Source organism: Dermochelys coriacea, chromosome 8 (assembly GCF_009764565.3).
Source record: "Dermochelys coriacea isolate rDerCor1 chromosome 8, rDerCor1.pri.v4, whole genome shotgun sequence".
Classification (NCBI taxonomy): domain Eukaryota; kingdom Metazoa; phylum Chordata; order Testudines; family Dermochelyidae; genus Dermochelys; species Dermochelys coriacea.
In genome coordinates this window covers 105,240,673-105,267,829 of record NC_050075.1, presented here as the reverse complement: position 1 = coordinate 105,267,829, position 27,157 = coordinate 105,240,673, and the positions used below count along the sequence as shown (strand labels likewise).

Below are 27,157 nucleotides of genomic sequence, written 5' to 3'. Positions count from 1 at the left end.
CACATGCAAATATCTTAACTAAATCTATAAACCTTGTGAAATGACCAGTCCTGGTTTCCCAGCGTTGGAAATTTACTTGCACGTGTAGGCGGGAGATGACACCCCCCCTGTTTAAGTTGTCTTGTGAAGGCATGTCAGAGCTTTTTGTCCTTGGGAACTGCTGACTGAAAATCACTTTGTCCATGGGTTCGTGTGCTGTTTTGGATGTGACTGTCACAATTTCAGGGTTAACTGCATCTTTGACAACCCCTTCCTACTGGTTCTTCCTTGAGGGTACCCACTTTTAAGGTTTCAGGGTTGCAGGTATCACCTCTCTTGGGCAGAGACCCACATCTTTCTCCCTCTAGACCTGGGATTTAGGCTTGCAGTCCTGCACCTCACTGTGATTTCCCCAGCAGGTCTGATCATGGTCCAGTGCCTGTGGTTAACTTTTCTCCAGGCGCTACAATGATATATATAGAGCCCTGCACAGATACAATATTTGGATCCACATCCATTCGCATTCCACAAACATGGTCCACAGATATCTGCAGATTTGCAGGACTCTAAACATATATCTGTTTCCAGCCAGCCTTCAAAGAGCAAAATACATGTATTCTTAGGGTACAAGCCTTACAAAGAAAACATATAAAAACAATAAACGTTCCTATATGCAGGCTAAAAGCTTACCAGAGGTTACCCATCCGTTTTATGGGATCCTTGTAGGCCAAAGTCTTTCCAATCTTTCAGCAGGATTGGGGCCCCTGGGACAAAAGTTTGCTTGTTTGCTGGATCAGAAAAAAGGCCCTGTGTCAGTTTAAACTCAGCCTCATTATATCAATAGGGCTTTCTTTGTCTGATCCCTGAAAACCCAGTTTGAACCTGTATATGAAAGCCTCCCCGGGAGTGGTACCTCTCTGGGTTTGTTTAGACTTTCAGCAACTTGCCTTAATCACCCACCCCTTCCCCCGTTGTTTTTAGTTACTGGAGGAGCTGTTGTAACCTCATGCAGATGGAGTAGGACACAATCAATCAGTGGCCCACAATTATACATAAACTTCATACAATATGGTCTCCAAAAATCCTGCATGCAGTTGTAATATCTGTCAGTGGCACTTTTACAGAGAGCTTTCAAAATCTAGCCCTCTGTATCCTCATTCTCCTGAACAATTACTGACACACATCTTTCTTCCTGCTCTTTATCCTTCCATCTTAATAGAAACCATTGCCCATGGGGACAGGGAATGGATTGGAGCTGTACTATGGAACATGTTTAAGTTCCTTCTCGGAGCTGATGCTTTTGCTCCATGGCTTCCTGTGATCAATAAGTCATTATTGTTCTGTTTTCTGTGCGAATGATTGGACTGCATAAAACATTAACATGTTAAGTGATCTCATAACCCAGGCATTGTTTGTAGTAACCATTTCAACAGAAAAGTATTTGTCATAGTGAAAGTAAAGCCTATAAATCCTGTCCGTGTTGAAGAAGGAAAAACTTTTTTTTTGTCATAGTGACTAAGGCAAATTTGCTCTTTAATGCAGATATTGTCTTAACTCACCAAAGAACCTCGTCAAAATATCCCACATGTAGCTTCTTTCCCTTTCCTTTCAACAACTAAAAGAAATAAAATCTAGCAGGAGCCAATAGATCTACTCCATATTTGATTTATCTTTTAAATCTATCTTGTAAACCACAACGTTTTATTGTCTTTCCTCAGTATTAATTATTCCACCTGTTTTTGAAATGGAAAATGCAGGTGCTTTGATACATAAGTTAAGTCATCTAGTTTCACTGTTTCTTCTTTAACTGTCTCTGTATCCTGTGGAAATTCTGTTTTTACTCTTCCTACAGGAATACCACCCAAGAATATTTTTGTAATTTGTATTATGGTAGCGCTGGGAGTATGTCTACACGCAAGTGCAAGAGTGCTTCCCAGAGCGGGGGAGCCAAACATGCGCTAGTTCTGCTTGAACTAGGATGCTAAAAATAGCAGTGTGGTCTCGGCAGCATGGGTCAGTCACCCGAGTACAGTCCTGCCCGACCCTCTGGGTACGTACTAGGGTGGCTAGTCCATGCCACTATGGCCACACTGCTATTTTTAGCATGCTAACTCAAGTGGAACTAGGCTGCGTCTGTTTACCTGCACTGGGAAGCACCCTCCCAGCTGCTGTGTAGACCTTTCAGTGAGCCCTGAAAAGATATCAGGACCCCATATGCTAGACCCTATGCAAATGCCTCACAAGAGACAGTCCCTGCCATGAAAAGTTTACCATCTGCACTGACAAGGTAGCAAAATAACAATACAATGAGGGAAGAGATTAACTTCCTCTGTTTTCATGGGTGGAAGCATATCTCAGTCACAAAAGCATGTGCTAGTGCAGGATGCTAACTCTTTCCACACTGATAAAATAGACCCAGTGTTTAGGTCTAGGTCATCCTAAAAGACACTATATAACTACTGGCCAAATGGTCCCCAGTGGGCAGCTAAGATAAAAGATGACTCTGTATAGGTCTTATCTTCTCTGCCCATGGATGGGCCATCATTATTTGTAGCAGTCACTTGCTGCTTATAGAATAATGGAGTTTGAATTTTTATTTTTTCTTACCCAAAAACAACCTGAGAAGTCTGGAGAGTGCACTCTTCTGGCTTGTCTCTAGGCTTACTACACTCCTAAGGCATGCCCTGCGGGTGTGTGAGTGCTTCAATGAGGAGACTTTGTTAGTGGAGTGGCTTTCCTTGTTGTGGAGTAGAGGAGAACATAGGAAGTGAACAAAACCATAGGAGATCTTGGTACTTGCATTGGAACAGATTACATCCCAATTAAGTAACCTTACATTTCAGAAATGAGGTGTGAGGAATTTAACAAAGCCCTGTACTCTAATAATTTTGGAAGCCCTATATGCTAATAATTTTGGAATTTAAAACCTAACTCTTTCTCCATGGATTGTGCTTACAGGTACTGGCTGTAAGGTGGCTGAGAATATACCAGTAGGAGCTCCTAGAGCTTCTTGGCACACAGGGAGAATATGGCAGTTGTACCATTCCTTAAGAGTAACCTCCATCTTTGGCCAGCGAGCTCTACATGCCTGCATGGAGGACCAATGCTTTCCTGTTCCATTTGGAGTACCTAACAGTGCTTGCCTTGCATAGTCTGAACTACTCAGATGAACACAAGGGCTACAGAAGGCTTCTTGAATATTTCTCAACTTGTCCAGCTCTTGCATTGAGGCACATCTATTTCTTTCTTTTTTTTTTTTTAAATGCTCATTATGGATCTACAATAGCTTTTTCTTCAAAATAAACCAGACTGTCCCTTCCCATTGGTTATGCTGAGTTAATCTGTATTTGTTTCTGATTACAGGTGAAGGAGGCAGTGAAGTATGCTCTTGGTGCAGGTTATCGTCACGTTGACTGTGCTACAGTTTACAGCAATGAAGCAGAGATAGGTGAAGCCTTCCAGGAGAGCATTGGGCCAGATAAGGTGAAAAAGGAACGTCAACTGGATTGTAAATTGCAGCTCTACCCTGAAAAGTGACTCTGTAAAAATGGCATTGCAAGGTTCTGCATATTAATGTATCCTTGTTATTTCTGCGTTAGGTAGAATTTTTTCTCCCAGATCTATGCGGTTTTGCAGGCCAGACTTTAGTAAAATCTTTTCTCACTAAAACAGGTGATTGCTCAGAATGCAAACAGGGACCCCGATGAGTAAGAACGAGCCTTTTTTTTGCTCTGCAGTTGCTTTTCAGGGACCCCTTTAAGGTGTCCAATTTGGGCACCCAAAAATAAACATGCCCAAAATCACTAGTTTCTTTTGAAAATCTTGGTCATAGTTTTTAAAAAGTCACTTGAGCTCGTCGGCCTAGATGCAACACAACATGGGGGAATCTATGTGTGAGGCCTGATCTACCCTAAAAAGATAGGTCAATCCAGCTACATCAGTCAGTGGTGTGAAAAATCCACACCACTGAGCAACATAGTGTAAGTTGACCTAACCCCCCACAGTAGACAGTGCTAGATCAAGTCGATCTAGCTACTGTCTCTCAGGGAGGTGGATTACCTACACCAGTGGGAGAACCCTTCCCATTTCAAGTGTATACAAGCCCTGAGTCTTAAACTCAGCACCTCGCTTCTGGAGCCAAGAGGAGCTGGGGAAGGCATATAGAAAAAGTGTGCTCAGCCTGAATGGGGAAGGAGCTCCTCCATGTTTTTTTTTTTTTTTTTTTGGTGGGGGGGGGAGCAACCTCTCTGAAGCATTGATTTAAGTGTTTTCAGTCCACTTCAGCTGTCCTCTCCAACTTTTCTCCCCCAGCTTGCACCAACCCTCCTGGTGCAAGATAGGCAGGAATAATCAATACAGGGAAGGATAGGATCTTCTACTAGCCAGTGTGCATCCAGTGATACTTTTTAAAATGCTAGAGTGGTTTATAATGAGCACTTTTAAAAATCTTTTTTTTTTTTTTCCCAGATTTTTCTCTGAAAACCATAGGTCAAGCACAAAAATAACAGTGAAACTGATATGGAAAAAAAACAAACTAAGAAAATTGTAGTTATTGCTTCTGTATATCAGTTTCATATTCTCTTCAGGACTCTGGTGAAATCCTGGTCCCGTTGAAGTCAATGGCAAAACTTCCACTGACTTCAATGAGGTCAGGATTTCACCCTTTGTATACAGTATGTAACGTACACATTTTCTATTTATTTATAAACATCAAGCTGCTTAAACTTATTTGTTTAATATGTTGGGCTTTAAGCAGCAGGGCAGAGTAGCTGAAACACATTTCTTGCACTTGCCAAAAAAAAAAAAAAAAAGTCCAAATAGGAAGATTTATAGGGTTATTTTTATTTTTGTTGTTTTTTCCATGAGTAGCCTTCTTGGTAAATAATATGTCATGAGCACAGCAAGTTACAGAAGCTAGTTGGGTCTGTCTCATGGGCATGATTCATAAAACAGAAATAAATAAATAACAATTTACATTTGCGTTAATGGAATAGTCTATCCACTTTGGCCATGTGTAGTTAAGTAATGGCTAATCGGACCAATTTGTTTGTGGGAATAATTTTTGTTGAAATTAGTTTAGAGGACACTAGATTAGTGATGGGAGAACTTAGAGACTTTTCTGTGGTTTTGCAAAACTTCCATTAAGTTTCAAAAAGTATCTGGAGAGAGGAGGGGAGGCTGTAAGATATTTTAGAACTTTATTTTTCAATGTAAGAATCTATTTCTCTTTCCATTCTGCATCCCATGCATTCTAAAAAATCTAATTCATAGGTTCTAAATACTCCCTTCTTTATTTTAATTACTCTCTGGTGGTTGTTTGCCTTAGGAGTTGGCTAAGGAGTCACTGGCCATTCCTCTTCTGACTAGTGCCTTTGACTATATTCAGGTAAGCCTTTGATGTGAATCTGTGCCAATATTTTTTTTCCCTCTGTCTCTAACAGCCTGTTAAGAGGGAAGAACTATTTGTGACATCAAAACTATGGAATACCAAGCACCACCCAGAAGATGTTGAGCCAGCCTTAAAGAAATCTCTGAAAGATCTGAAACTGGATTATTTGGATCTGTACCTCATGCACTGGCCACATGCCTTCGAGTGAGTTCTGCATGGGAGGAGAGCAGGAAATATAAAAGTAGTGCAGACCATCTGTTTATAAATGGAGACTAGTTATTGTGCAGCTGTGAATTTCTTGCCACAGATATTGCCTGCAAGGTATTTCCAGACGTTGTTAGTAGGGTGAGCTTGAAATGTCTAGTCTGGGCCCCCATTGCTCTCCTTCCAAAGGTATACGTGCATTTTGCCTAAGGACGAACAGACAAAGGATGTTTCCGGTTCATCCCAGTTCTTTGCATTTGAACTGAGTTTTAGAATTAGTAAAATCTGGAAACCGTCTACAAGGAAGATAGATATCTCCTCCTGATAATTGTTCTCATTAGTTTGCAATTATAAAGCTATAAATAGTGGATTTAAACTTGAAATTAAGTCTTATCTGATTTTTAAAACACACTAAATGTTTATTAATAGTGAGAGCAATTAGGGAGCAGAACCAGTTTTCAGAGAGGCAGTGGAATCCTCGTGATTACTAGATATGTACTGTCACAGTTCCCAAGATAACTACACCTCTGATCCCTGCATTGCTTCGAGAAGGGCACCCCCACTTAGGTCTCAGGCCTCACCTTGTTTGGGATTATGCGTAGACAGGGGATTTGGGCTGCAATTCCCTGTAATTACTTTAGCAGATCTGACTGCAGTTCAGCACCAGCAGTCCTGTTCTTTCAGGGGCAATGACAGGGTTAACCAGTGATCAGCCATCCTTCATAAAGCTAAGTATTATTTATTCAGAATAAAAGTGTTACAGAGAAAACATGTTACAAACAGTAAATGCAGGTTTTGGTTTACCAGACAGGCATCCATCTTCCACATGGAGATTATGATAGGAACAAAGTACTTCAAAGTCTTCCTACCGGGCCTGTCCCTTTTAATCACAGTGTCATGTCAGTTCTTGGATTGAGTGAGAGTGACACCCCCCCCACCCCGCCATTCCTCCCGCCCCCAAAGTCAGGCTGGTAACTTTATACACTCACAATTCTTTGTTAGCTGTCCTTAACCAGTTCAAACTAATTATGCAATTTGCAGGGGGCGGTGAGGGCGGGGGACTCCCCCAGATTTGTTTACACTGCCTAGGAATTTGTATTAATTATCCCCCAGTGATTTTAGTTACTGCAGGAAACTCCTGTAACTCTCCAATGGAGCTAAACAAATCCTTGGCCCATACAGATTACATATAATATTTATAAAGTTGGTCTAGTAGCCTTTGAATATTCCTTGTGTCTATAATATCTGTCACACCTCCCAAATCACAGCACTAGGTTGCCTTGGGATCTGAATGAGTTAGCTAGAAGTGACCTAACTAGGAATACCAGGATTAATGAAACCCATCCCTGCTGGTGTAAACTGGTGTAGTTACATTGACTTCAATGGAGTTATGTCAATTTATACCAGCTGAGAATCTGACCTGTTATGAAGGAAAAATCTTCCTGAAGGTAAGATCTGTTAGGGTTTGTCTACATTACTGGGCGGGGTCGATCTAAGATACGCAACTTCAGCTATGTGAATAGTGTAGCTGAAGTCGACATACTAATATATACTTACCACAGTGAAGACACTGCAGTAAGTTGACAGCTGATGCTCTCCTGTTGATTCCACTTGTGCTTCCCATTCTGGTGGCGTACCGGAGTTGACGGGAGAGCGCTCAGTGGTCGATTTGTCGCATCTATATTAGACATGATAAATTGACCCCCACTGGATCGATCGCTGCCCACCGATCCGGTGGGTAGTGTAGACAAGCCCTTAGTGTGGAATAGTCTTCCAGGGGAATGGTGAAGTCCCATCAGGCTTAAGCTTGGGCTTGAGTCATTTAATACTGGACTGGATAAAACACTTACATATATGCTGTAGGAGCCAATCCTATAGCTGTAGAAGGATGGACTAAATGTGACCTGCTATGACTTAAGTGTGAGCCTCTGTCAGACCATCCTCTCAACAGGCCAGCTCTCTATCAGATTCAGAGGAACTCAAATTCTTGCCTCCTGGGAGCGCTCAAAGAGATGTTTCCATTTTTTAGAAGTGTCGTGTGACCTGAACTGGACAACGAGTACCACGTTGTGAGTGATACAAAAAAAGACTGTTCAGCACTAAATATATCCCTTTAGGTCACTTAGTGAGGCAATGCATTAAAAGTTCTAGTCTCTGAATGATCAGGTGTAAAACAAAACCTGCCGTATGGGGAAGTTGAGCTGAAGGGTTGTACTTAAATGGGAACTGATGCTTTCAGTTAGAACCACAGTGACCAGGGGTCTTGAGGACGAATCTTCTCACCCCAATACACAAAAAGCTAGAAGTGAAACCATGTTTCAGGAGCATTTCTGTTGACATGCGGTCCTGTTTTTCCCCTACAGCATCTCATAAGGCTGTATTCTAAATTATATTTGGTGCTCAGTCTGCCCACGCACTGAGCAAGAACCCTCCTACTCAGCCTGATACCCCTGATTCCTCACTCCCAACTCCTGCCATTTTCACAATCCCAACATTTTCCTTTCAACTGGGAGAGTGTAGGAAAGTGTGTGTCTCCAAAGACTGAGGCAACAGCAGTGCAGCTGGTTAGAGATGCTCCTTAAGTAGCTTGGTTGGCCCCCATCCCATCTTGCGTTCCTCAGAATCCAGTTGTATCCCTCCCACAATGCACTGTTGTGCCACCAGGCCAGCCGGATTGTATGTGTGTTATATGTGTAGCTATGATTAATTGGAAACACTCCTAACCCAGAAGCAGCAAGGTGTGATTTTTTTTTTTTTTTTTAAAAGACATATTCCCACTGGGAGCTGAGCTCATATCCAGTACTGACATTACAGTACAGTGCCAGGGAAAGGGAATATTGGACTATTCCAAGCGCCCTCTTCTGGATGAATGTAAAACCAACGTCCCTTCGGTAGCAGCTTGGCTCCAGATGGAACTTTAACATTCCTGTAGGAAGCTTTAAAAACTATGAAGGGATTACCTCTGTCCTGGCAAACATTCTCTCTTTCAATCCAATATTTTCTAAGGTCAGAGTCTAAGGGTGAATCATAGAATCATAGAATATCAGGGTTGGAAGGGACCTCAGTAGGTCATCTAGTCTAACCCCCTGCTCAAAGTAGGACCAATCCCCGACTAAATCATCCCAGCCAGGGCTTTGTCAAGCCTGACCTTAAAAACTTTTAAGGAAGGAGATTCCACCACCTCCCGAGGTAACGCATTCCAGTGTTTCACCACCCTCCTAGAGAAAAAGTTTTTCTAATATCCAATCTAAACCTCCCCCACTGCAACTTGAGACCATTACTCCTCGTTCTGTTATCTGCTACCACTGAGAACAGTCTAGATCCATCCTCTTTGGAACCCCCTTTCAGGTACTTGAAAGCAGCTATCAAATCCCCCCTCGTTCTTCTCTTCCGCAGACTAAACAATCCCAGTTCCCTCAGCCTCTCCTCCTAAGTCATGTGTTCCAGTCCCCTAATCATTTTTGTTGCCCTCCGCTGTACGCTTTCCAATTTTTCCACATCCTTCTTGGAGTGTGGGGCCCAAAACTGGACACAGTACTCCAGATGAGGCCTCACCAATGTCGAATAGAGGGGGAACAATCGCGTCCCTCAATCTGCTGGCAATGCCCCTACTTATACAGCCCAAAATGCCATTGGCCTTCTTGGCAACAAGGCCACACTGTTGACTCATATCCAGCTTCTCGTCCACTGTAACCCCTAGGTCCTTTTGTGCAGAACTGCTGCCTAGCCATTCAGTCCCTAGTCTGTAGTGGTGCATCGGATTCTTCCGTCCTAAGTGCAGGACTCTGCACTTGTCCTTGTTGAACCTCATCAGATTTCTTTTGGCCCAATCCTCTAATTTTGTCTAGGTCCCTCTGTATCCGATCCCTACCCTCCAGCGATTCTACCTCTCCTCCCAGTTTAGTGTCATCTGAAAACTTGCTGAGGGTGCAATCCACACCATTCTCCAGATCATTAATGAAGATATTGAACAAAATCGGCCCGAGGACTGACCCTTGGGGCACTCCACTTGATACTGGCTGCCAGCTAGACATTTAGCCATTGATCACTACCCATTGAGCCCGACAATCTAGCCAGCTTTCTAGCCACCTTATAGTCCACCTTATGGTGAACTGTTGCTTGAGTGTATAATGATGGTCATGATCTCATATAGTCACTGCATTGTAGGTAGATAGCTTTGAGTACTCTACAGTAAGTCACCTTGACTAAGAAAGACACTGTATATCAACCAGTTTTTCATATGGTAAATAAACATATTGGAATCTGAAGGAGATGTAGGCTTATCTCACACAGTGCCTTGTAAAGCATGTATTGGACTTCTGTGAGTATTTTAAATAATATTTATTTTACTGGCCATTTACTGTAATAAAAAACTCTGTGCACTGTGTTTGTACTGTGTCTTTGCAATGTTGTAGACGAGGAGATACTCTTTTCCCAAAGAACCCTGATGGCATGATGCGTTTTGACTACATTGACTACAAGGAAACTTGGAAGGCTATGGAGAAACTGGTGGAGAGAGGTCTAGTGAAGGCCATTGGACTGTCCAACTTTAACAGCCGTCAGATTGATGACATCCTCAGCATGGCTGCTATCAAACCAGCTGTACTACAGGTGAGACAAACACGGGCGAGTGGGAATGGGCCTCTATGTGAAAGGGCAAGGTCTGTGCAGCAAAGGTACATTAGTGTCTACTATTCTTTATGCAGATCCTGTCCATATGAGGAGTGAGCTCATATGACCACAAATAATGTGCATGGTGGTGTATGACCATAGGGGCAGAGTTAGCCCTGCTAAGGGCCGTGAAGAAAGGCCCTCACTCAGGTAGGAAAGTTCCAGAACATTTAGGTCTTTTTAGGCCAGAACAAACATCTTTAAACTCAGCCTGGAAGCCAATAAGCAGCCAGGGCAGAACGTGAACACTGGTGTCAAGTATTCATGATGAGAAACTCCATTAAGCATGCAGGCTGTTGCATTCCGCACCAGCATTACTCTGAATGGGGTAATGCTCAGAGTAATGCTGGTGCGGAATGCAACAGCCTGCATGCTTAATGGAGTTTCTCATCATGAATACTTGACACTACTGTTCACGTTCTGCCCTGGTTGCTTATTGGCTTATTGGGGAGAGTGCATTGCAGTAGCTTAACCTTGAGGTGACAAAGGCACGGATTGTAGCAGCAAGAGCCTCATCTGAAAGAAGGAGGGGGAAAAAAAAAAAAAGTCACAGCGTCCTAGAGGGACATAGATTTCAAATCAGCCATCATGGCCATTGCAGTTACGTTCATTTAACAGCAGCTGGGGAATCAACAATTTTCTGATTGTGATCACTCTGTAACAAATAGCCATCACACCCTCACAATTCAAGGGATAGTTACAATCCCCCGGGTGCTATCTAAGTGATGGGAATGAAGCCATGGAATGGCAATCTTACCTACTCCTGCTAGAGTGTCGGGGCAAGTCAACATTGCCTCATAATCAGGGCAGTTGATCTAAAAATATGGAAAAATTATTCTAAAAATCTGTTTAGAATACTGACCCAATGTGGATTAACCTGACCAGCCACATTCCATTATACTGAGTGCTACATAAACAGGCTCGTTCAATAAATGCATTTTAGGGCATGATGGGAGTTCTTAGTGGATCAAGTAGTTTCTCAGGCTAAGGCAAGAAGTTTGCAATTCAGCAAAAAAAGTATTTCCAATTGGTCAAATCCTCTGTTACATGTTGTACCAGGAGACAGGTTGTTGGGACTCTGAGTCAGTCTGAAGTCAAGTTCACATTTTGCACAGAGAATTCTAGTATCTTCATACAAGGTAGGTGAGGGTAACTTGTAGAAATCCCCATCCGCAGCTACCTTCCCTTAGTTAGCTATGCAACATAATTCTTTTGCCATAACCTGCAAGGTGGCTTCTCATTCCTGCTAGCAGTAAATTATTATATCATGGGAATCCCAACAACTGAAACAGACTTCAGTCCTTTTTTTTGTTCTGTTGTAGTGCACTTAGACTCCTGTTTTGTTGCCTCTTTTTATTGAGGTTTGCTCACTGTGTATTCACTGTGTATTGCTTTAACAGATAGAATGTCATCCCTACCTTGCTCAGAATGAGCTATTAACTCATTGTAATAAGCGAGGGCTGATAGTAACAGCATACAGTCCCCTTGGCTCTCCTGATCGAATGTGGAAGCACCCTGATGAACCAGTACTTCTAGAAGAATCTGGGATCAAAAAACTGGCAGAAAAATATGGCAAATCACCTGCTCAAATCCTCCTCAGGTACTGAATAGTTCTGAGAAAGGGTGGTATTCAGCACTGTCCCTATTGACACAAGTGGCACACAGTTAAAGGGGTTCTGACTGAGACAGTATTTTTATTGTCAATAGAGTATTATCGCCACGGAGAGCCCTAAAACATAATTTCTTACTGGTTCAGCTCTCTTCTACTTGGCAAATCATTATTTTCTCCTCTATTTCTGCTGCAGCACAAGCCAGCCTGGGGTTTTGATTCTATACATTGCTGAGGACTTTGTAAGAGTCATGGTAGTTGTCAATGGGAGGCAAGGGACTCAGCAACATCTGGGATGTGATCAGCACCTTGCAAGATGGAGCTAGTGGCATGCTTCATCCTTTGTCATACCCATCTTCAATCACAACAGCACAAATGTGGGGTTGGAGTTGGTTAGTCAGCTAGTAGAAGGTGGATGAGAGGAAGAATGATATTCTGCTCAAGGGACTAGAGAGAACTGGAGTCTCTTCTTGATTTTTCCTTATGCAAGATATTGGGGCCAAAATTTTCTAAAGGGTTTGACATGCCAGCTTGAGGCATCTTGAGCTTGTTTTTTCCCTCCCCCCAAAACTGATCACCTGCAGCTCTCAATGAAGTAGTCTAGTGACCATTCTGTCTTGCTCAAGATTGGTGTTGGTGGGTTCTAAGGTAAACCCGTGTCCAGCTTACCTCACAGCCATAAAGTGCCCAGAAAGGGGTTGAAGGTGCAGGGAGTAAATATATGTAAAACGCATACAGTGCCAAGTGAAAAAGGGAATTGTTTGCTTGGAACAGATGTTTCTGTCCCCACCCCTACCCTTGGGTTGTATGTGTAGAAGTTGAGGTTTTTCTTCCTTCCCGTGTAACAGGTGGCAAGTCCAGCGTAAGGTGGTTGCCATTCCCAAGAGTGTCACTCCTGTCCGCATTCTGCAAAATCTCCAGGTAAGAGCTCTTCCCCCAAAAGGAGCACTTTTATTAGCAACGCAAATGCTTAAGAAATGTCTTTCCTGAGGGAGAAAAATATGTTAGTAACTGCACAACAAAAAAAACCCGGGTGCTCATCTCAAGACTCATTACCAGCTCTGCAGTTACATACATGTGTGTATACACGGACGGGTGGGGAATTTTTTTGGAAAAAAATCTCATTTAAGTTTCGAGTGACAGAAGGGTTTGATCATTCACTCCTTTTTAGATGACAATCTCTTGTCTTTCTTAACTTAGCACAGGAATTTGCCCTTATCTTAGATAAGTAAACAATAATTTGTCTTAAAATGGTATTGGCAAAGCAGTTTTTGGAAAGAACTGCCACTCTTTTGTATTATTCCCATTCAATGACTGGGGTGTCTCTGCAGTCAGCTGCTGTTCTAATTATATTCTTTAGCAGGAATAGGATTAGTAACGGTAGAATTTTAAAGAAACTCCTTCCTGAGATACAATTGAGCCAATTCACTTAACTTTAGAAGTCACTGGAAATCGGAGTTTTAAAGTTATTTTGAGATAACTCTGTCTGGGTCAGAACTTGAGATCTTTATTCAACCCTTACTCAGGCAAAATTTCTTGGGAGTTTGGCTGGATAAGATTAAAAGCTTGGACGTAATTCTGCAACTCTTACTTGAATTAAGCCAAATTCTGCATCCATTACACTGGTATAAATCTTGAGTAATACCATTGGGTTTAATGGAATGACACTGGTGTAGACACAGAGTAACTGAGAACAGAATTTGGCCCATTGAGTAGCGCTTATTCACAGAAACAGTCCCACTGATTTCTATGCCTGTGATAGAGTGCTATTCAATGTGAGCAAGAGCTGTAGTATCAGGCCCTGAGTAAAGACCTCCAGATTTAGCCCTGGATCTAATTTTTTTTCAAAATTGCTACAATGCCTGTTAATGAACAAAGTTTAAAAAATACAGGACCAATCCTGACTTGGTTCTTAGTCTGAGTTTTGCTTGAGTACAAGCTAAGTAGAAACTTCAGGATTTGGCCTGTTTAGAAAGATTTTCCCTTGATCTCTAATTTCCAGTGGGAAATGAAATCTCTGCATCAGGAGGCTGTCATGATTACAGCTGCCAATATGATAGTTAATTCTTTTGTAATACTCTTTCAAACACAGCGTTTAATCATTTGCCCTTTAAAATTTAAATACAGTGATTAGAATTTATAATATTACACTGAGGTTTTTCTTTTAAAGTCCAGACAAAAGCATTCTGTAATTACATTTTAAATTATTCCAGTCGTGTGTGTGTGTGTGTGTGTGTGTGTGTACTGTTGCAGTGCCCCAGGTCAATGCTTCTCAGTGTTGCTGTTTCATTCTGTGTCTTTGTATACTGAGGCATGCAGGTGCAAGCCTCCCTTATCTTCAAGCCACACCCCTCCTTTGTCGGATCTCTGAAAGAGATTAGGTCAGAGGGAGGTGGACTTTAATTGTTACAAAGGGAACAAGTCAGGGTGGCACCGTTCGGGGGCTACAGACACTGGCAACCACTGTCCAAGAATAAAGCTTTAATTTTGTTTGTTTGTTTTAGGTGTTTGACTTTAATCTCACAGGAGAAGAGATGGATCACATTGGAAGCCTTAATAAAAACTGGCGATACATTGTGCCAATGGTTACAGTAAGTTTCTCTGGCTGGGTCGGGGGGTGGGGGGAGAAAGTGTGCGTGCCTGCGTGTGTGTTTTTTTTTGTCTCAGTGCTCTTCCTTTCATCATCCCCTGCCAGAGCTATCAGTGGACAAAACATTGCATCTTATTAGGGTAATGAAGCTGGAGATAGACTTTTCATAAAAGATTGGTGAAGGAATTGTAGATGAGGCACATGAGGGTACTGGACGGTTATGTTAGTAGTTGTGTTGATTATATTAAAACATCTTTAGCTTGTCTCACACAGCCAGCTAGTTTGAAAAGTGCCGAAGGGCCAAAAGGAAGAGGATGCTGCTCTCTGCAACTAATGCCCAGAGAGAGATTTATTGAAGAAATGCTCCCTGCCTCCTGGTCCTCCCTCCCTCTCACCATTCCTTCCTTCTCCCCTGTCACTGACACCAATGATTCTCCTTTGCTCTCCATCTCTAATCCTTTTACTGCCCCTTTGACTGGATTGCATTCTGTCTTCTGACCTTCTCTCACTCCTCCTGAGTCTCTCTTCTCCTCTGTTTTGTTCCTCTTAAAATACAAGCATGTTGTGGTCTCTGCCATCCTTACAAATACCTTCCACCCATCTCCCTAACACTTCCAAACTAATTGAACACTGGCACAATCATTCCTTTCAGTTCTCTCCTCCTGCTCCAGCTCCGTCTCGGAAGTAAGGCCAGAGGGATCTGTGTGCTCCACTTCACTGAATCTGCTTTCACCAAGGTCTCTGTTGACCTCTTCCAGGCCAAATCAGGCTGCCTGTACTCTGTCAGCTTTTGACACTGTTGATCATAGCCGTCTAGAAATCTTGTTATCCCTTGTCCTTTTGGCACTGTTGTTTCCTAGTTCTCCTACCTCTGTGGTCATTCAGTGTTTCTTTTACTAAGCCTTTCCCTCTTTGCTTTGGGATCATATGGGCCTCTGCCCTTGAGTGTCCCTAGGGTGACCAGATGTCCCAATTTTATAGGGACAGTCCTGATTTTTGGGTCTTTTTCTTATATAGGCTCCTATTACCCCCCCCCCCCACCCCCGTCCCAATTTTTCACATTTACTGTCTCGTCACCCTAGTGCTATCATCTTCTCCCTCTGTAGCCTTTGGATGGGAGATCTCCCATTCCTGACCTGTTGCCCTTGAGCCCGTCCCATATTTCAGTCTGTGTCTGCCTCCTCCTGGAGGCCTCTCTGTCAATGAATAACATGGCCAAAACTGAACTCGACTTTCCTCCCAAGCCCTCCCTCTGCTCCCATTCTGTATCCGACAACACCATCATTCTCTCTGCCTCACTCGGAGCCAAACCTTGGTGTCATCTCATTTCACCCTTTCTCTAGACAGACCCACGCTACGGCTGAAACACTCGTCCATGCCCTCATCATTACCTGCAGCTTTCTCCTCCCTGACACCCACATTGCTCCTCTCTAGCCCATACAAAATGCAGCCATGAAGATTCTCTTACTTGCCAGCACCTTGGAAATGATGCAGATAAATCAAGTGGCACATGCCCTCTGGTGTGTCTAACCACCCAAGATTTTTTTGGAGACAGTAGTGTCAGGATACAGCAAGCAGATACGGTAGATCCCTGTGCCAATTTGGAAGCTGTCAGTTGTGCCCTGTTGCCTCATGCAAATTCACAGCAGTCCCTCTTTGGCACCTCTGCCTGGAGTTTGGTTTTGGAAATGCTGATTTGACAATAATCTACCCCTTTATGGGTGTTCAAGACAGCGCAATAAGGTGACAAAACTGTGGTCCAAATGACTACCTTGAGTTTCCCGGAGCGAGTCTGAGTGCTTAAATGCCAAATCAACACCTGGACTGCCCCTGCCACAGGGGAGTGCTTTATGGGGGAGGAAAATTGAACAAGGATTCTCCTGAGAATAGGAATAGGCAGCGCTTCTGCCTATAGAAGCCCCTAAGATCTGCTTAGCGGCCCTATGCCTCCATACCAGTTCTGGGGTCCTGGGTGTCTCTCTGGCTTCCTGGCAGCAGGACTCCATACAAACCATGCTACCAGGGAAACTCCGGTAGCTGGCTGATCCTGGGAGTTCTTTGAAGAGGGCATTTTGCTGGTGCAGGCTGCATTAACCTTTTATTTTATGGCTTTGAGGGCTTGGGGAAAGCAGCGTGCATCCCCTGTTGCCCTCCTCCACCAGTTTGGGCAGATTCGGTGCATGCACATGATATACACTTGTCTGACATCAAAAGATAATGTTATAGTTACAATTTTTCAGTGCTGTAGGGCCGAGGTTTTCAACTGTGGGGATGCTAACAAAAATATATGTGTGCCTGTAAAACCCCACATCTATGCACATGAAGACCCGTTTACACTCAGATGAGACATGTGTGCACCTACCTTGCCTGGACAGATATCTGTCTGTATGTGCATATGCAGAGTTTGCAGGCATATCTGTTTCTGACAGAGGTCCTTTCTAGTTTTGATATTCATGCTGCTAACAGAACTGTTGACTAGCCAATCACAAAATATGCTCAGAATATGTACCTGGAAGCTGGAATAATTCAGGTGCCTTTGTTGTATGGAAGACACTTATCAGTATCATGGTGATTCACTGAGCAGATAATGAAACAAAAGAGGGTAGTTCAAAGTGCTAGCTCACCAGTTAGGAAGAGGCTAAATGCTGTGCAGCTGGGCTTCAAAGATGCAAAATGAAACAAGAAAAAATGAGATGGGAAGTATTTTAAATAGGAATCTATTGCCACAGTGTCTGAGCAGGACCCTCTGTCCACCCTTTTTTATGGTTTTAAGAAGTGTTTCATGATCTCCAAATACCATTTATTTAAAAATAAAGTGCCTCTTAAAAATCTCATGCATCTAATCTATACTATCTAGGTTTTCTAGCATGGCATCTGAGCTCCTAAAAATCACACTTGATGGGACATGCATTTTTCTTGCTTTACCACATTAGCATGAAACCAAAGCAACTAATTGGATATATGGACCAAGGATAAGATTACAAAAAAATCTAAAGTTTGACTCTTAAATCCATATTTAGGTGCCTAAATAAGTGGTCTGATTCCCCCTAAAAAAGGTTAGTATCAGCACCTGTTGCAGGGGAAAGGAGGGTGTGTGTAGTCATAACTGGATACCAGTGTCAAGTCAATACTTCCCTAAAGAAATCTATGACAAAGGTACACATTTAGGCAGAGCTCTAGATGACCACAAATCAGGAAGGCATGATTGACAGCTCTGTAGTGTGCATGGTGATCTGTTATATTGAATAAGTAGCTGCTGTTGGTTTGGCGCATATTTGATTTTTATTTCAAGATTTCAGTGGAAAGGGCATTTGATAACTGTGACGAAGCGGGACTGTTCTTAATGTTTCCTCTGAATATTGTGGGGGTGCCTCAGTTTCCCCTATGCAGTTCTTAAGTATCTAGGTGGGGGGATAAGGGTGTATGATCGTTGCAGAGCCCTAGAGGGCGGGTGTGTGCAGGGGTCTGGACACAGAGAATGGCCGACACCCTGTTTCCTGGCAACTGATGGCCTGGCCCTTCCCCCCTGCAAGGTGAGAGCTAAAGGGTTGGAGAGCAAAGGAATCAGGTGACCTCCTGGCCCAGGAAAGGGACAAAGCGGGGGGGGGGGGGGGCTGGAGAGAGTTTCAGTTTGGGGCTGGCTGGGGACATGGAGTGAAGTGCAGACGGGGTTGTCTGGCTCACTGCCATCCCCAAAATGGACCCAGCTGAGGGGTCCTGTTCTCTGCACCTACAAGCTCTGTTTTAGACCATGTTCCTGTCGTCTAATAAACCTTCTGTTTTACTGGCTGCCTGAGAGTCCCGTCTGACTGTGAAGTTGGGGGCAGGACCCTCTGGCTTCCCCAGGACCCCGCCTGGGAAGACTTGCTGTGGGAAGCACACGGAGAGGCAGAGGATGCTGAATGCTCCGAGGTCAGACCCAGGAAGGGGGAAGCTGGGTGAGCTGTGTGTCCTGCAGACAGGCTGCTCACAGAAAGGAGACTTCCCCAGAGTCCTGACTGGCTTCATAAGGAGCAGTTCCAGAGCATCGCTCAGGGACTCCGTGACAAACTGGTGTCAGCGGTGGGATGTACTGCACCCTGTGGATGGCGCTTCCTGCAGCAAGCGACTGGGGAGCAGTAAAACAAAGGGGATTGACGAGGACCCTTCACTGAAGGCTCAGAGAGGAGCGGTTTCGGGGGGGCAGTTAACCCATGGGAGTGTGTAACCAGCGAGAAGGACTGTGCAGTAATGGGGTCCCCCTGGGGACTGCGGTGAGCAGTCTTGGGGGCGGAGGAGCCTGCGGTTTGCCCCTGGGAGAGAAGGACATTTGCAGTAACAGGGTTCCCCTGGGGATTGCAGTGAGCGGTCCAAGGGGCGGAGGAGTCTGCAGTTCGACCCTGGCAAAGAGGTGGTGACCTCGAGAAGGGCTGGCACACTAGGGGTTCTCCCTGGAAACCATGGGGGGCTGAGAGCACACAGGCCTGTGAGTCCACAACAACTTGGAAACAGCGGGGTGATGGCCTGTCACCATTTTCTTAAGAGGGACATTGTAACCCTGTGCAAAAAGAGAGGGTTGCGCATTGGAAAGTTCACCAAAGCACAGTTAATCGTGCAGCTGGAGGAGGATGACCGCCCTGAGGAACAGATTCCTGACCCAAATGGGGCTATAGCAGGATCTGGGAGCAGCTGGAGTGGTAGCCAGGCATCCCCAAGACTCCTGTCCCCGACCAAATGGGGGTCTTCGCGATCGGGTTCCCCATCAGAGGATCGGAGACGGACGGGATTGGAGCTGAGTCCGAGAGAGCAAGAGGACTGTGAGAGACTGCGAGAGCCCGAGAAAGAGCTGCAGAAGCAGCAGCAGCATGAACTGGCGATGGTGGAGCGGAGAGGCAGAGGGGAACCTCACAGGGGTGAGTGGGGATAGACCCCGGGGTGCCAGTTCCGCAGGGAACCTCAATACTAAATTGCTGCCCCTGGTTAAGGAGTGGGGGGATGTGAATGCCCACCTCACTGCCTTTGAGCAGGCTGGCGATTTGAACGAGGAGGACCCTGCGGAAAAGCCCCTGTGTCTAGCTCCCTTGCTGGGTCCCAAGGCCATAGACTCCATCAGCCAGATGGGTGGGGAGGTGGACAGGCTCCCACTCCTGACCCCAACCTATATGTCTGTGTGGAGTCTCCTGGGCTCAGGCCCCTTGGACCCCCAGTGGGAGCGGAAGGTGGTGGTCAATGGGGAGACATTCCTGGGGTGGCGAGATCCTGGGACAGAGAGAACTGTTGTCAGGCCCTGGGTGGTGCAGCCTCACCAGATGCTGAGGGCCTGTGTGAGCTGGGTGAGGGTCCTAGGGGTGAAGCCCCTCACCCTGCCTATGGCTCAGATCCCTGTGCAGACCCAGGAGGGGTGGGGCTGGCTGGTCATTGGGGTTCTCCAGGATACCAACTGTGAGACCCTGTTCGGGGGTGACTGTGTCTCTTTGGGACAGGATCCAGGCCCTGCTCCTGTAACGGCCAAGGGTTTGAATTTGAATCCAGGGAACCAATCGGCGGAGAGGGAAATGGTCAGTGAAAATGCGGATGACCTGGCTGGCTGGGGGGAGGAGCAGCTAGGCTCAGGATACTTGCCTGCCTGTAACCAGCCCCCTGGGGCTGGGTGGGACAGAGAGACGCTCCCGACCCCCCTGCACACCAGAAAGGGGGCTCACACTGGCTCTGATGCAGTGAGGAAAGCAGCGAGCTCCCTGCCTACCCCCACTGGGACAGCAAGGGCAGTGCTGAGCACAGTGGGAGCTGAGACCCCAGCTGAGTGGGGGGAGACACAGGCAGGGCAGGGTATCGTTGGGAGTGGCAAGGTGCTTAGTAAGAAAAGTTTGGATGAGCCTAGGCAGCCTTGTGAGCTGATGGCTTTGTCTAGTCAGAAGTGTGGGAAGATGAGGAGAGTGGAAGATGAGTGTCCCTGTACCTTACTTGTTACCTGGGTGGAGAAGTGTGACAGTGAAGGAAATGTGTCTGTGTCTGTCAGGGGTATTGACTTGCCTATGGAGGGAGCTACCCCGGTCTCCAAGCAGTTGTCTGTGAACAGCCCTAGCAGGGCATAAGGAGAGCAGTGATTGTGTTGCCTACTGAGGGTGTGGAAACCTGTAGCAAGAAGGAAAAGATTCCTGAACTTGTGTGTGGCAAAGGGAAGGAGAAGGCTTCTAACCTTTTCTCTAGGAAGTCTGTGAGTTTGCCTGAAAGGGGATTGTGTAGGAATCTGCCTGATGGGCCAGAGGTAATTCTGGATGCAAGTGAGACCCAGAAAGAGTCTGATGTTGGTCTGGAAAGTGTTCCTCTAGAGCAAGCCCTAGGTAAAGTAGGTAAGGGCAGAATTTCTGTGAAGGGTGAATTGTTGCATAGAAAAGCCCCTAGGGAAAGGAATCCTCATGGAGTCTTTGCAAGCAGTTTACTGCCACTGAAAGGTGTGAAAGTGATTTAATCAAGAAAGTTTTTCAGTTCTTAACAGCCAGAAATTTTCTGTTGTGAATGAAGCCACTGACTTTCCTGTTGAAAGATCCAGTGTGGATAGCTTTGAGAAGGTCTCAGATGGAGTGAAAGCTGTTAAGAAAGTTAAACAGTCCTATAATCAAGTGGCTGTGTTTGGCCAGCTTGTTGGGGAGACAAGATTGTTGAGAAAGGATGTCTCCATGCTAGTTCTGTAAGTGAACAGTATGTGTCCAGGTCAAGATGGGGGATCTTAACCAAGAGAGCCCAATTGCAACCCTCCAGACTGGAGCGCTGGGAGAAGACCCAATCCCAGTTTGACCCCTGGGGGTTCTGGGGTGGCAAAAGGGCACGGGCCATATAAACCTTCCCACATGCGGCATGCGAGTGCTATCGACCACCCCCGATCTAAGGGAGGACGTGAAACTGGAAGGGCCTGGTGTAACTCCCATCAAGGAATGGGAGAGATGCTGGGGCATCCATGGGAACGTTGGTGGGTTCAAACTTCCCCAGGTCACCGGCTAAAGTGACCCCGCTCAGTTCGGTCTCGAAGGGGAGAGATATGTGACGAAGCGGGACTGTTCTTAATGTTTCCTCTGAATATTGTGGGGGTGCCTCAGTTTCCCCTATGCAGTTCTTAAGTATCTAGGTGGGGGGATAAGGGTGTATGATCATTGCAGAGCCCTAGAGGGCAGGTGTGTAGAGGGGTCTGGACACAGAGAATGGCCGACATCCTGTTTCCTGGCAACTGATGGCCTGGGCCCTTCCCCCTGCAAGGTGAGAGCTAAAGGGTTGGAGAACAAAGGAATCAGGTGACCTCCTGGCCCGGGAAAGGGACAAAACCCGGAGGGGGGGGGGGCTGGAAATAGTTTCAGTTTGGGGCTGGCTGGGGACATGGAGTGAAGTGCAGATGCGGTTGTCTGGCTCACTGCCCCCCCAAAATGGACCCAGCTGAAGGGTTCTGTTCTCTTCACCTACTAGCTCTGTTTTAGACCATGTTCCTGTCGTCTAATAAACCTTCTGTTTTACTGGCTGGCTGAGAGTCACATCTGACTGCGAAGTTGGGGTGCAGGACCCTCTGGCATCCCCAAGAGCCCGCCTAGGCGGACTCGCTGTGGGAAGTCCATGGAGGGGCAGAGGATGCTGAATGGTCCGAGGTCAGACCCAGGGAGGGGAAGCCATGTGAGCTGTGTGTCCTGCAGACAGTCTGCTCACAGAAAGGAGACTTCCCCAGAGTCCTGACTGGCTTTGTGGGGAGTAGTTCCAGAGCATCGCCCAGGGACTCCATGACAACTCTCTGTGTCCAGACCCCTGCACACACCTGCCCTCTAGGGCTCTGCAATGATCATATACCCTTATCGCACCACCTAGATACTTAAGAACTGCATAGGGGAAACTGAGGCACCCCCACAATATTCAGAGGAAACATTAAGAACAGTCCCGCTTCGTCACAGTAACTATCACTCTTTAACCTCCCCTCCAAATACCAATACAAGGCATATGCTCCCCTGAAAAAACCTCTTGAGAGCCAGCAACTGGGTAGTGAGTATTTCCACCACTTGTTTTTTGTGCAGCCAGAGAGTTCTACAAAGAAATAGAATGGAATGGAACCTGGCTCATAAGGCGAGGTGTGCACTGCTAACAAGCATACTTACCTGCGAGAAGTGCTGTCTTACACAGAGAAGCTTTGAGAAATGGGGGAGCACAGAGGAAAGGGAAGAGATGAGTGGAGAATGTGAATTTCTGGAAGGTGTGGAAGAGTTAATGACTTTCATGTCCAAGGAAGGTCACTTTTAAGATAGTAAAAAAAAAAAAAGCACAAAGATTCCAAGATTGCTTTGTCCATGGAGAGTTCGTAGGATCTGACTCAGCACTTGGTCAGACTTTTATATATTTATAATACACTTTTATATCTGAAGATTAATCACGTGTAAAACTCTTAACATGTTTTCATGCACTGTTTAGTCCTCTCTTTTTAGTCACTGTTTCCAGTGCCCTCTAGTGGCCCGGGTGAAGAACAAAATTGTAGCACACACTGTAAATAATTCATTGGGGATCCAAGCTGTTGGTTTCAAAGAGTAGGTGGAAAATTTACTAGTAGATATGTTTAAAAATCCCTGAGATGTTTTTTCTTGCTGCAATCCTAATCCATTTCTCTCTAACATCATCTGGGTATGACTGTAGCTTCGCAGAAGGAGGCGTTAGCTGACTGGCAGGAGCTTGGCACCTTGAAAAGTGCATCTCCTCCCTATGGAAGCTTTTTGGTGCCAGGGTTATATGCCACCCGCTCAAAAGCCTATGTTCAGTTAGAGGACATGGATAAAATCCTGCTTCCAATGAAGTCAAATGGGAGTTTTTCCAAGACTTCAGTGGAACCAGGATTTCCAGCTGTGTGTTTAGTGACCGGAAGTCAGGATTCGTGAGTTCATTAACCAACTCTGCCACTGCCTCACTGTGTGACTTTGAGCAAGTTACTTAACTTTTCTGTCTCAGTGTATCCATCTGTAAAACTGGCATAATCACACTTTTCTCTATGGTATCTCACAGGAGTGTTGAGAGTTAGACCAATAATTAATGTTTTAAGTGCTTTGCAAAGTACACACATTGTAGCAATTATTAGATAAATGTTGCAAATAAGAAGCCCTAATTGTTCTTAATCCAATTCCTCAAGCCCTAGCCACTGAAAGTGATATTTGTTGCAGGCTACGAAGAATTCTCTTGGAAAAAGATGATTTTCTAGTAATACTATGCTTTGGGGAGAAGGGGGAGCAGTGATTGTTAAGATATCCTTGCTAAGGACTGGGATGTAAAGGAAAGATTCTGCATGGTTCAGTTTTTAATTTCAAGCAAGAACTGGATTTTCATCTTTCTGACTCGGATTGTCTTTTTATTTCACAGGTGGATGAAAAACTAGTAGCAAGAGATGCTGGACACCCCCTTTATCCTTTCAATGACCCCTATTAACTACAGTAGATTGGGCATTAGAATAGGAGTCAATGCACTCGTTCCCAAAATAGTTGTTGCCATTGTTTATCAAAAATCTTTCCTAATAAAATCTGGTGTTCTAAATATTAGGTTTCTGTGGGTTTTCCTATAGCATAGTATATTACATATAATGCATCCTCTTCCTACAGATGATGTAATACCTACATCAGCGCTCATGAGGCTTATTATAATACACTGCATGCTTGCTGCTATGAGGAAATGTATGATGTTCATGGGGGAGGACGAGGGAATCTATATCATGAAAGATGTACGGACTCTGAAAATGTAAAACTAGGATAATACACTAGTTTTGAATTGGGATATGTGCATAAAACCATTTTGAAGTCTTTAGGCCAAGTGTGTGGATTAAAACTGAAATAACGGGGTTTAGTTCATATAATTATCTTATTTCTTTGGGGCTATACAGGGGCCTGTAAAATCACTCTTCCTTCCCTGGCTTCATTTGCCTATTATGGAAAAATAAATGCACAGCATGGCTCTAGTTCATCCCCATTCCTACTTGATGCTCAGTTTCAAATCTAACAAAAGTTCCAGTTGTTCTGTCGTGAAAGCTTCCCACCTCGGCAGCTTCTGAAGGACATTTTTTTGGAAGCTTTGCCTATCTTTTCAGCTAACCCAAACTCAGCAGCAGCTATCCAATTCAGTTTTTGGGAGGACACTGGATTAGTTCCTAATGATACCACAGGTGCAGCTAGGGCCTGTTACAAGGTCCCTTCCAGCTTCTTTACCGAGTACCAGGATGTTCTAACCTAGAAGATGCTGGATTGGGAGTCAGAAGAGCTGAGTTCTATTCCTGGCTCTGCCACTGTCCTCTAGCATAATCCTGGGCAAATCACTTCCTCTCTCTGCCTCATTTTTGTTCTCCCCCACCTCTTTTCACCTTTTGTCTGCCTTGCATGTTAGCTCTTTAGGGTAGGAACTATCTATCTTCACAGGCCTTCTATAATCTCTGTGCCAGCACTACTGAATGCTTCTGCTCAAACCTCCCTATTCCCAAGAAGGGCCTGCAGAACTTTCCACCCTTGCAGCTTATCCCTGAAACTGAACAGGGCTCTTCCTTTCAAGATTGTCTCTGTCTCTGAAAGTCTGTTTCCTTCTTCAGATGTTTTATTTTGGACCGGTTATCCCATTTCTCTCTTCTTGGCTCCCAAGCCTGATTTGTCTCTTCACTCCAGCTGCTATCCTACTCCTAACCAGGCCAAGCTATCCCTTGTTCTCAGTTCTACAACTGAACTACTTCATTAAAAGGGCTCAGTCGCTGTGGACAGGACCTCTAGGAATTAACAATATTTAGGTTTTGTCCCTTATTATTTGTACGGAGCAGCATGGCCTTACGAAATAAGCATGGGACTTGTATGCAGTAATTCTTTACTCTCTAATACCATCTGAGACTGATTCATTCTATAGCCATGGTGCAGTCATTTAACTTCCCTGTTTAGTTCTGCCACCTGCAAAATTGAGTTCATTTATAATGCCAGAGACAGGGCATTATAAAAGGATATGTTGGCCTGGCTTGTCAAACTTAAAACAAAGGGCTGCCTTAAATTTTTGATTAAAAGATAATGCTGGGTTTAACATTTTGGGGTAACACAAATTCATAGATTTTTTAGGCCAGAAAAGGTGGGAAAAGGGACCATTATGATCATGTAGTCTGACCTTCTGCATAACAGAGGCCATTAAAGTTTCATCCAATGATTCCTGCATTGAGCCTAACAGTTTGTGGTTGAACTGTAACATATCTCTTAGCAAGACATCCAATCTTCATTTGAACTGTAAGGGATGAGAGTTTTCACCATCCCTTAGTAACATATTCCACAGTACAATCTAGATACAAACGTAAATTATAGTGCTTTTCTGCATTAATGTAATTGCTAAGAAACCAGACATTTTCTTTAGCAAACAAATGTAGAAGTTGAAGATGAAGCCATACTATTCCTGTTCTATGTTTTCTTGACTTCAAGCATCTCTGTTTTAATTATTGTTCTAGGTTAATCACACATGGATAACTATTAAAATGTGTACTCATTGCTGATTGGTAAAGTACTAATTTCTTTTATTGATTCTTCTCTTTGCAGATATTGTAGTTGAAAGCACTATGTATACTGTTCTTTAAACACTAATATCTTTCCAAGGAAAATGGTTTTATCTACATGTATTCTTTCCCTTTTTTTGGTAATTGTATGCTCTTAAAGAATTTGTTCAGTGTTTATGGCTTGACCTAGATGTAGAAAATTGCAGATACTAGAAACCCAATTAAAGCATTTTTAAAAAGCTATTACCCCCACCAGTTCCAGGTGCTTCAGTAGAAAATGCAAGGAATACCATATTAGATAACTAAAGAATAAGCAGCCCATAGCCATATTTCTTCCTAATCCACATCCGTGAGAGATTAATTTATATCCCAAAGCAGGAATGTGTGTATTGATTGATAAATATCTGTGAATGTTCTCTGTTTCTTGTTTGAATTGTACTAAATTGTTGACATAAATTATACCTTGAGGCATTGAGTTCAACATGTTAATTATGGACTGTTTGTGTTTATTTTTTTCCCTTTGTATTGGATTTAAATTTGCTGCCCTTCAATGTAATTGTTCTTGGATTATGCAAAAGGATAATTAAGAGTGTGTCCTACTCTTCTTCTCTATCATTCACAATTGGTCTACCTCCATCATGTCTTCTCTTAAGCACTCATGCTTTATGGCTCTAATTGTCTCCTTGCACCTAAAAACTCCAAACCTTTCTAGTCTCTTACTCTTCTCATTGGGAAGTCAGTGCTTCTAACCCTTTCTGTCGCCTGTCTCTTATTTCTAAGCTATCCTTTTTTGAGATAGGATGACCTGAACAGGACACAGCATTTCTGAGAAAGGTATAGCATTGATTTATATGATGGGATTATTTTAATGTTCATCTCTATTCTTTATGCTTCTTAAAACATTGTTTACTTTTTACGACTGCTGTGACCTATTGAGCAAAATATTATTGGTCTGGGGTAGCAGGAGTGCTCTTCAGCTTGGGAAAGGTGGGGGCATACACATTGTCTAAAGGGCAGCACCAACAGTCCTGGTGCTGTCCCTCTGAGGAGTTAACACCCCCTTAGGCTGGGTAGCACCCACCCATCTGTTTTAGCACCTTTTAACTGCGCACACCTAACTTCCACTTTAAAGGCACGTTGGAAGTGCCTGGCTTTGTGCTCCCACAGCGGGTGGAGCCTGTTAGAGGCAAACGTTTTTGGGACGCGCCATGGGGCCGCAGC

General features: G+C 44.4%; 1 protein-coding gene across 3 annotated transcripts in view; it reads left to right on the top strand.

The window, feature by feature from the left end:
- Positions 1 to 25,939, top strand: part of AKR1A1 (aldo-keto reductase family 1 member A1) — a 45,892-nt gene extending 19,953 nt beyond the window's left edge. For 2 of the 3 annotated variants that reach the window (XM_043520440.1, XM_038412927.2), the window contains exons 3-9: positions 3,343 to 3,462; positions 5,421 to 5,572; positions 9,988 to 10,183; positions 11,644 to 11,843; positions 12,701 to 12,773; positions 14,357 to 14,443; positions 23,797 to 23,967. In XM_043520440.1, the coding sequence (XP_043376375.1) occupies positions 3,343 to 3,462; positions 5,421 to 5,572; positions 9,988 to 10,183; positions 11,644 to 11,843; positions 12,701 to 12,773; positions 14,357 to 14,443; positions 23,797 to 23,862 (894 nt within the window). In that variant the 3' untranslated portion in view covers positions 23,863 to 23,967. Of the gene's footprint in view, positions 1 to 3,342; positions 3,463 to 5,420; positions 5,573 to 9,987; positions 10,184 to 11,643; positions 11,844 to 12,700; positions 12,774 to 14,356; positions 14,444 to 23,796; positions 23,968 to 25,891 lie in introns of those variants that run through there. The other variant, XM_043520441.1, reaches the window with a different exon arrangement.
- The last annotated feature ends 1,218 nt before the right edge of the window (positions 25,940 to 27,157 follow it).